Source organism: Hydra vulgaris, chromosome 01 (assembly GCF_038396675.1).
Source record: "Hydra vulgaris chromosome 01, alternate assembly HydraT2T_AEP".
NCBI classification, from domain to species: Eukaryota; Metazoa; Cnidaria; class Hydrozoa; order Anthoathecata; family Hydridae; genus Hydra; species Hydra vulgaris.
Window position 1 is genome coordinate 9688310 of NC_088920.1, and position 11191 is coordinate 9699500.

At 30.9% G+C, this 11191-nt stretch overlaps 2 protein-coding genes across 2 annotated transcripts; both read left to right on the forward strand.

The window, feature by feature from the left end:
* Nucleotides 1-6581: 6581 nt before the first annotated feature.
* LOC136074064 (zinc finger MYM-type protein 5-like) lies at nt 6582-7136 on the forward strand. The gene has a single exon (XM_065786363.1). It carries the CDS (start codon nt 6582-6584, stop codon nt 7134-7136), a length of 555 nt encoding a protein of 184 aa, XP_065642435.1.
* A 937-nt stretch (nt 7137-8073) lies between these two features.
* LOC136074065 (uncharacterized) lies at nt 8074-8682 on the forward strand. Its single transcript, XM_065786364.1, has one exon. The coding sequence runs from the start codon at nt 8074-8076 to the stop codon at nt 8680-8682; it is 609 nt and encodes a 202-aa protein (XP_065642436.1).
* The last annotated feature ends 2509 nt before the right edge of the window (nt 8683-11191 follow it).

The following is an 11191-nucleotide window of genomic DNA, read 5'->3' on the forward strand; positions in this document are numbered from 1 at the left end:
TATTTTTATTTAATTCTTTGAAATTTACAATTTAGTATAAATCCCTTAAAAAAGGCCCCATTGACCCAAATTATATACTAGTTTTATATAATAATTTTAATTTGAATGGGATACCATAGTATATATATTTTTGACTCAGTACATTCATCTAACTAATTTTTATCTTTGTAAAAAATTACAAAGAAAAATATTGAACAAAACCTACGATATCTTTGTTAGAAGGCAGAAAATCTTTAAATGGAGAAAAACGCATTGGAAAAAAAAAGTTCAAAAATAAAAAGCTACAAATTCAAATATGGTCTGATTTTAGTACTTTTGACCAATCTCATTTAGCTCGGGAATAACTTAACAGTGTAGATAAGAACTTTGTTAAGGTACAGTAAAAATTATTACATATTAGTTCTGGAGAAAAAAAGTTCCAACTGTCACTAAGGCCGTTGCTAAGAAACTTTTGGATGTTTACCCCTTTTTAAGGAACAAAAATCTCCACATTTTTGACTTTTGAGATAAAACGATTAAAAGGAAAGACTTTAGGAGACGGCATATAATTTTTTTTTTATAACTAGTGTTTTTTCCGCAACTTTTTTACTTATAACTTAGATTTTAATACGATAGAAAAACATTATTCTGAGGTAGGCATCACTATCAATAACTCAAATTTTTCAAAAGTGGAGATAGAACAAGATAATTCTAACATAGCGACATGTCGATATAATTGTTGAAATGATTGTTGATAAGTATGAGTATAGACTTCCAATCGATGTTTGTCGGATGTCTTGAGATGTCCAATACCCATTGTTCTAGAGCAAAATTAAAAATTTTTAAAAGCAACATATTCAAAATTTCTATACTATATCAATGTTTAATGTTTACAGCTATTCCCAAAAAAAAATGTTTTGGAGGTACGAACACACATACACTGCAGGCCAAAAGTTTCCGGACACTTGATATTTTTATATAAAAAGCTAAAATCTATCCTGTATCATTAAATTAACCAATAAAATTAATTTATAATACTTAAACTTACTAATTTTAAGTGTTTATGTAAGTTTGAGGTCAGTAATTGGGTATTACTGACCTCAAACTTAAATAAGTAAGTTTTTTTTTTTAATTGTTTTTTTTAACTTGATATATAGCGTTACATTACTCTTAAGAGTTTGGTCTTGTTAAAGTTATTTATTTGTTGAAACATGAAGTAAATATTTATAATATAATAATAGCCGACTAAAATGATTAAGAATATTTAGTTTTGTTTAGTTTTCATTTGGTATTAATGATGGTTACATTAAAAAATCTTGAAAAAAATTTTAAAATTTTATAATTCGACTATTCAACTAAAAATATGGGTAAGAAACTTTCTTTAACGGTTGCAAAACGTTCTAAAATAATTACATTACATAAAGAAAGTTATTCAGTTCGTAAAATTTGCAAAAAAATAAAAGTTGCCAGAAGTACTGTACAAGATACCATCAAACGATGGAAATAAACAGGCATTTTTGAAGACAAAAAAAGATCTGGTAGACCACGGAAAACAACAAAAGCAGAAGATAATAGTATAATATTGATGAGTAAAAGGAATCGAAGACTTACGGCCCCGGAAATAACTTCAGGCTTTAATAGGAGTCATTCAAAATCTATTTCATTAACCACTACGAAACGACGTCTTAGACAAGCAGGACTTTCTGGCCGTATAGCGGTCAGGAAACCGTTGCTACGGATTGGAAATAAAAAGAAAAGGTTACAATGGGCTATAGACCACCAAAATTGGACAGAAGGAGACTGGGGAAAAGTACTATGGACCGACGAGTCCAAATTTGAACTGTTTGGGCAAAGACGTAGAATTTACATCAGAAGAACAACAAAAGAAAAAATGATCCCAGAGTGTTTAGTGCCAACAATCAAGCATGGTGGTGGGTCAGTTATGGCATGGGGATGTTTTTCTTCAGCTGGTGTTGGTGACCTAGTTAAAATTTAGGGTATTATGAAAAAAGAACAATATAAAACAATTCTAGAAAACAATGCTATACCTTCTGGCTTAAGAACTATTGGTCGTAGTTTTGTTTTTATGCAGGACAATGACCCTAAACACACCTCAAAATTATGTAAGAACTACATAAAGGAACAAGAGGATAATGGTGTCCTCAAAAACATGACCTGGCCGGCCCAATCACCAGATTTGAACCCAATAGAGTTACTGTGGGAAGAATTGGACAGAAAGGTCAGACAAAAATGCCCAACATCCAAAGAGCACCTGTGGCAGATATTAGAAGAATCCTGGTTATCAATTACACCCGAAATAATAGATAAATTAATAAAAAGGATGCCACGGATCGCAAAAAAAGTGATAAAAACTCGTGGGTTATTTTTTGACGAAAAGACAGTTTAATAATAATAGTGTTGTTAGTATTTTTTTTTCTTTTATTTTTTTTTTTTTTTTTTTTCTCTTAAATAGTCACTATATGTATCTTTTATAAAATAAATATGATATAAGAATTTTTTTGAAATAATTATGGGAGTTTTAATTAAAAAATTAAACAAAATCCAAGTGTCCGGAAACTTTTGGCCTGCAGTGTATATGTTTATATTCATACCTCCAAAGTTTTTAAGGTCCTAAGTTTAGAAAAATTGTCGAAATGCTTTTTATAAAACCGTTTTTAAATTTGAATCTATTTAAAGTCATTTTCAACAACTAGGAATAAATCTAAACTACAAAGTTTTAGCAAACCAGGTGTTTATTAAGTCGGTTTATTAAGTTTATAAGCTGCGGAAAACCTTATTTAGCTAAAACAGCTTTAAATTTTATCAAGATTACTTTAACATTTAATTTAAGTTAAGATTGTAAATGTGGTTCCTCTAAAATATTTAATCATAAAAAACTCTACCAAGGAGCAATAAAATGGGATACAACATAATTAGTATTTGTCTTTCAACAAACTATAACGCTAGAGCGGTCTCAGAAATGTTGAATATGTTTTAAAAAACTTGAGAAATTTAAGAAACCATTGATGCGTTTTTAAGCAATCTTAAAAACGATACTAATGCAGTGTTTTTTCTATTTAATGCTTTTTGTAAAAAAGTCCACATCCCATCTACCTTGATAACGTTCTTCCATAACCTTCAAGCATTGATGAAATTGTTCTCATCACTTACAGCACTAAAATTTTCACGAAATTGGCGAGATGGCAATGCAGAAAATGTAGTTTAATGCTCTTATTGCAACCAACAGCTTATAATTTTCCAAAAGTTGCTAAACAATTTCTTTTTAATTATGTGTGTATGTATTTCCAAGAAAGTTCTTAACGATGACTTTAAACGATATTAAAGCATTCTTCTCAATATCCGACATATATCAAAGATAAATATTTTACAGTTCTGGTAAATATTTATCTTTGATAAGCTGTCGAATTCGTGCACAATCAAAGACACCGCTTTAATTTTTTTAATTGGCAGTCTAGAAAATGCAATAACAATGTACTTAAATAGTCATCATTAGTTACCAGTGCTGTTAAAAATTGCTTCATGAGACCTAATTTTATGTTCAAAGGTGGAAATTTTCTTTTCTTTCTGTCAACAAGTGGTTCGTGTAAAATTTTTGAATTTCCAGGCTTAAGATCAGACCTTGGAGGTTCGTTTGTTTTAACCCAATGCTTACCTCGAGCTCTTCTATGTAACATACAGAGAAAGCAAGGATACTTTGTGTAAAAACGTTGCTAACCAACAAGGAAACACACCATTTTAGGGTCAACACAGATTGTCCAATGATGCTTCTTATACTGTTATAACTCAATAACTTTCTTTAAATCACAATATTATTCACGAACACAGACAGAATGCTCAGTATACACTGCACCGAATAAATCGCTATTATGTAGCAGGACGCACTTGAAGCACTTCTTTGAATAATCAATGAACATTCGCCATTCAATTAAGTTGTAGTCTGAAAATCCCAATTCCTTTAGTAAACCAGAAATGTTATGAAAAAATACAAAACCACTTCAATTTAAAACTACTGCAGAAATTTATTTTTTCTAGTATGAAAGTAAAATACTTTTACTCCTTTTTCAACTATGTTTTTCTCATTTAGTCTTGACGCTAGAATTACCGCAGCTTTTTTTGATAGGCCCAAAATCTTGTGCCAAATCATTTAACTCTAGATGATCAAATTTCTTAAGCTGAATTGTGATGTTCAAAGTCTGCATCATTCCTGTCACTGTCTTCTTGAACATCACTAACTTCTTCTAGAGAAGATTGTTGTTTGAATACTTTCACTGAAATTTCATTTGAATAACACGTTGGTCTTAAAGCTGATGGTAAATTAGGATAAACTACTTTGCTTTCATTTTTTTAGTTAAAGCCTTTTATTAGACAAAAGAAACAGTCTGTTGAGTGATCTTTTTCCTCACACCAAACCTTAGGAATACCGAATGCTAACTTTTCTTGTGCTCCCTTAGTCGACATAAGTAAACATTTGACACACAACTTGCACACTTTGTGAGGGGCTCATGACTTGTCTTGATCACCAAGTTTCGTCAGGAACTTTTAAATGTAAAACTCACATGTTTTGAAAACAATGGAAACTTTGAACAAAATTAAAAATTTATACAAAAAATAGCTTGTAGCCCAGACAAACTATTTTTGTAGATTGTAGAGCAAACGAACCAATCGTAATCAACGGTAACTCTTTTACGGTGAAGTTTGTTTAACTAAAGCGCAAGGGGCGGAGAAAAAAGTTGACTTCTTAGAAAAAAAAGATTTCAGTTTTGGAATCAGCTTGTCAATTTTAATAAAAATAGGCCCTCAAATCAAATTCAACAAAAAATTTTCTTCAAATTATTTCTCAGAGTAATTAATTAAAATATTTATAACTTAAAGTATCACAAATTTACATATAGTTTTACATGTATTTGGGTTTACCATCTAAAAAAAAACTGTATTTTATCAAAAAAATACATCATATAAAATAAAAGTTCATACTTTCTTTAACTGAATAGAAAATGGCAGTAAAACTAAAAAATGAATATTAGATAAATTTTGTTTAAAAAAACTTAACCAAAAATTGCTAACTTGAAAAAAGCAATAAAAATAATAATATTTTAGACTACAAAGAAATTAAAATTTCAATATTATATTTTCTCAATGGATGTCAGAAATAACAAATTTCATTCTATGTTACACATTTCATTCTATGTATACAATGTTTTACTTTACGTATATCCAAGGCCGATAGCTTTTGAAATAGGAGGGCACAATTGTCAGTCTCTATAGAAATATCCTATATATCTAGAAACTAAAGAAAAAAATAAAAAAAGTCGTCTAGGAAAAAAGTTGAGGGAACGCACCCCTGGCTTTGTCGGCCCTGAAATCAAAATTAAAGTTTTTTTTATATAAATGACTTGCTTATAAGCAAATTTTATTGCAAAAATTATTTCCAGTTTCTTCTTCAAAATGTCGAAATTTTTTAAAAACTCTTATTTAGACTTTAAATATTTAGTTACGAACTTACTAAATATTTAGTGGGGTGGGGAGAAAGAATGTTGATACAAAAAATATGCCAAACTCCAATTCCCCCCACCTCCAAGTTTTATCACTTTGATTATTATTGTGAAGGAATTTTATTTTTACCATTAAAAATATTTTCGTTAGGATATTGATAAAAACAATGTTCAAAAATTATTTACAAATGGTTTACAAAAATTATTTACATATGGATCTAAATTGACTTCTGATCATGATGCATTTATCATAAAAGTCGGGATCTTTTCTTGAATTTTTTCAATTTGATTAAATTAAATTAAAATAACTTTTTATCCCAGCCAGGGCCGTACCAAGGGCGGGGCCGGCCGGGCCGCGGCCTGAGGCGCCAAAATTGGAAGGGCGCAAATTTTGATAAATTAAAAAAAATAATAATCAGTTTATGAAACAAATTTTTACGGCGTCGCTGCTGTTGATAAGAAAATTGATTAAAATTCCGCCTCTTGACACAAACTCCTAAATATTGAAGCTCATTTACTGAACAAAAGAGCGCCCTTTAACATTAACATACCTTTGATAACTTTTGAACATTATGATTCTATTATTAATCGAACCAAAAAATTATCTGGTGCTGAATTTAAGAAGAAAAGAAAACAGCGCCAAGAAAGTGACGAGAAACTACAAAACTGTTTCAAAAAGTGGTTGGTAACAAACTTAGTGGAGAAACAAATTATTTCAAAGAATATTTGTATTGAAGTTAATGACAATTCATCAGATCCTATAATTGACTTAAGTTCAGATTATCATTTGGAATTAATTGAAGAGGAGATTTTCATCAGCCAAAGTCAAGAAGAATTTTGCACAACTGATTCAAAACCAATAAGGGAAGATGGAAATGCCCAGCTTTCAGGCCCAGCTGAAATGGACAAGGATGAACTTCATTCAGAAATCTCAGAAATTCCAGTGGCCTCGAAAAAAAATTTTCAACACAGGGATCCAGCAACATGGCCTAAAATAACGGACAAAACAAGATGCTTTTGATTGAGCATGGGCCAGAGCAAGACAGGAGAGAATTTTTCCCATACACGCTGTGTGATTTTGACAACAGAATGCGACACTTCAGTTCAAAATGGTATAAAAAAATTCATCCCAATGGTGAAAAATTTGTTCGCACTTGGCTGCAGTACAGCAACAAAAAAGATTCTTTATTTTGTTTTTGCTGTTTGTTATTTTCAACAACAAAAACCAACAATTTTTCAGAAATTTCCAAAGGGTTTTGTGACTGGAAAAAACTAAACCCAAGAATTCCTGAGCATGAAAACAGCAATGAACACCAAAGATGCTATTCTGATTGGAAAACTCTTGAAAAAAACCTTAAGGAAGGAAAGACCCTGGATTCTGATCTGCAGAGAGTTATCAGTGGAGAGATGAAAAAGTGGAAAGACATCTTGAAAGTGATTGTTGATGCAATTTTGTTCTGTGCCAAGAACAATCTTGCCCTTCGGGAAACAACAGAAGACATCGGTCAACAAAACAGTGGCATTTTTCTGAGCTTTATTGAGTTGATTAGACATTATTATCCTTTTGTGGCTGAACACATTGCGTCCGTTAAAGCAAAAAAAACACAACATCCCACTTTTCTCCTCGAAATCAAAATGAGCTGATTGAGTTACTTGGGCAGAAAGTCAGGAACGACATTTTGTCAAACATCAAAGAAGCTAAATACTACTCTGTTCTGTTTGACTGCACTCCAGATACCTCCCACAAAGAGCAGATGACTTAGATCATCGGGTATGTCCACATCAGTGATGAAACCTGCATAATTAAGGAAAGCTTTGTGGACTTCATTGAATCTCACTAAAAACAAGGAAAAGGCCTTGCAACAGAGATAACTGAAAAATTGGAGAAGGATGGTCTAAACATTTCCGATTGCCGGGGCCAAGGCTATGACAATGGAGCCAATATGTCTGGAAAATAAAATGGTGTCAAAGCTCACATCCACTTTCTTAATGAGTTAGCAAGATTTGTTCAATGCGCAGCTCACACTTTAAATATTGTTGGTGTTCATGCTGTTGACATTTCCCCACTTATGATTACGTTTTTTGGAAAGGTTCAAGCCATCTTTAACTTTTTTTCAAGCTCCACGTCAAGATGGGAAAAACTGATGAAAACGTTGACCATCTTATTAAAGGGAAACAGTGACACAAGATGGTCTGCCAAAAAAGAAGCAATCACACCATTGCACAGACAAATCAAAGACGTTCTTCAAGTTTTGGAATCCATTATTCACAATCCCATGACAAATGCTGTCACAGTTAGCAGTGCAAAAGAACTTCTCATTCAAATTGATTTCAGTTTTTTGTGTTTGATATCCAATCTGGTGTCAAATTCTTTCTCTAATTGACCGGGAAAACAAACTACTTCAGTCAAAAACCATTTCAATTGACATTGCTGTAAAAAAAAAAAAAAGGATTGAAGGCTTCCATTCAGAATCTTTGAGATGTTGGGGTGGACAACATTATCAAAGATGGCACAGAAAAAGCTAACCAGAGCGGAATTGATGGTGGTTTTCCAATCAAGAGGAAGCGCAAAGTGAAGCGGATGGCACTTTATGAAGCTGAAGATGACTCTCATCTTCTCACAGCAGAAACAAAATTCGGATCTCAGTGCAACCTTGTGTTTGACAGCATTATTACACAAATTGAGTGGCAGTTTGAGGCTATGTCTGCTGTATCCTCTGATTTTGACTTCCTCAGTGGGTATTCACTCTCTAAAAGTTCAGTGTATGAACTCAAGAAAAAAGCTGCAAATTTATTTCGAATTTACAAGGCGGATTTAGATTCATCCGATTTCCAGTCAGAAATGGCAAACTTTAAATATCAAGCTGCCGCAATGATGGACAACTTTGAAAAATCTAGCCCGATCGACATTTTGCAGCTCATTCATAAATATTCTTTGACCGATGCTTATCCCAACACGGCAATTGCTATTCGCATCTTCCTCACTATACCAGTCACAGTTGCTACGTGTGAGAGAAGTTTCAGTAAACTTAAGCTCTTAAAAAACTATATGAGGTCAACAATGGCCCAAGAACGCTTGTCTAGTTTGGCTATAATTTCAATTGAAAATGAAGTGACAAACAACATTGATTTTGATGATGTCGTTAGTGAATTTGCCTCAAGAAAAGCCAGAAAAGTGACATTGAACTAAAGTTTGTGCAACCTTAATGACAAATTTTACTTATAACTTGATGTAATAAATTTTGTGATCATTAAATCATTTTTTTCGTTTAATTTTCTTCTTTTTTTTTGGAGGAGGGGGGGCGCAATTTTCTTTTCTTGCCCGAAGCGCCAAATTGGCTTGGTACGGCCCTGATCCCAGCCCACTATGTATATAGTTGGCAGGGATGCGCAGTTTTGAAATACAAAAAAATATTTTTTGTCAAGATTTTAAAAAGTGCTTTATAGCTTTATAATTTAAATAGCAAACTAACCAGTTATTAGCTTTATAGCAGTTTCAAAGCCATTAAAACTCAATGTTTCAAAATGCATTTTAGTGTCTTCGAAACTGCTAATCAAAATTTAAAAGCCAGTTTGTTTTTTGTTTTTGTTTTGTTTTATATTTGTGCTATACTTGAAAACAAGGGTTTCTATATTTCCCTAAAATTTTCTTTTTGTTTTTTATATTTGTTTACGGAAATTTTTTTCTCTCACTCTATCCTTGTGAACTTTAATTATTTAAATTTGTGTTTTCTCGCAGTGCCGTAGCAAGCCAAAAGGATGCCTGGTGCGAGATTGAAATTTGGCGCTCCCCCACCCCCCGTTCCTCAAAAAATAAAGTAAAAATAATAATAATAACAATAAAAGGTCAAGCTAATTTTCATTTTTAATAAACTTCAATAATAACAATGTTTCAATATTTTTCAAATATCATTTTAAGTTTACTCTTCTAGCCTTCAGTGATGCGAAATCATTTATAACATCTTCAGTGTTAATTCAATTGTTGATGATAGACAAGTTTGATAATCTGTCTCGGCCCATTAAAGACCTTTAATAGTCTTTTATGATCTTCAACTTAAGAAAACTTCTTTCACTAGATGCAACTGTCACTGGTAGTGTCAAAAATATCCTCAGACAGATTAGCAGGTAAACAACTTTCAAAGAATATTTATGAGTAAACTGTAAAAGATCAATCGGATTGGCACTTTTTAAATTATCCATTAAAGATTCTGCTTTAAATTTGATTTTTGTATTCAATATTTTGACATGTTACTAAAAGGAAAAATTTCCGCTCAAAAATTATGAAATATCTATATTTTTATATCTATATTTTAAAACTACTGGTTTAAAAAAGTTTTATGTAGAAAAAACTTACATTTTTGACACCAAAAATACGTTTCACAATTAAAAAATGAGTTTCATTTATGTAGAAAGACAACATATTTATTTTATTTATAACTAAAATTTAATCTCAGTAATATAAGAAAAACTAAAAAAATATAACAAAATAACAAAAATATTGTTTAAAGTTAATTACATTTTATATAACACTTAGATATTTGATATATACTAAATATAATAAAAAAAAAACTTTAAGGAAAGTTTACTAAAGTATATAAACAAAAAATATCTAAAAGTAATTAACTGACATAACATAACAATAATGTTAAAATTATTTAGCTTGATGCAATGCAATGAAATCTGGATAAACGGTAAAATTGCAAGTTAATCGATGCGACGTCACATACATTCATTCATACATACATTGTATCTACTTTCTACAATCTGTTTTTAAAATCACCTCCCCCTTTTCTATTTGATGCAGTAGCTAAAACAATTTATTGTAACGCAGAAGCAAAAATTATATGTATAGAATAATTAACTATATATAAGTAGTACAATGGTTTGTAATTTTTTCTGCCCCGCCAAAAATTTCCGCGCAGTGCGACTGCACCTCCCGCACAACCAGGCTCTGTTTTCTCGTACATTTTTTTCTCACTCAACTTATCTTATCCGTTTATTTTCTCTCTTTTTTTTGTTTTTATAAGTTTTACTTTTTTAATATTTTTTTTCTGATTCCCATTTTTTTAAATGTTATTGTTCCTATTAATTTTTTTTTCATTAAATGTGTTATTGCAGTTTACTCCATTCTTTCTTTGTCTTACTATTTTTTTATTTTATATTTTTATTAAGGTCCATTGACAAGTTTTTAACTATATGAATAACATCGAACTTAATTTTATAAAGTATAATTAAGTTTTTAATTTTTAATTTTATGGCTAAATATATAGAAATGGATAATAATATTTTACTAAAAGACTTTTCAAACGCACAAGCGCAAATTTTTCAAACAAACAATTTTGACTCGCAATAATGTAAAACAGATTGGTTTAAAACTGAACTTGAAACTTTAAAAAAAAGTTTCATTGCAATATACATAAATATTTTAAGTATAAATAAATTGTTTGACAAACTAAAACAGTTCTTAATACAATGCAATTACTTATTTATATGATTTTCCTAAAATAAACATGGCGCTCCGATAAATCGCCTCAAGCAAGGTTCAAACTGCAGATTATAAACCAATAACTTCTGAAAGAAAAAAAAACAACAATTGCAGGAGGAATATCCGAAATGATCAAGCAAATAAAGTAGGAAAAGTCCTCTGTTTACAACGAATTCTTTACAATTGAGATAATCAAAAAATCTTTTAGTCAATA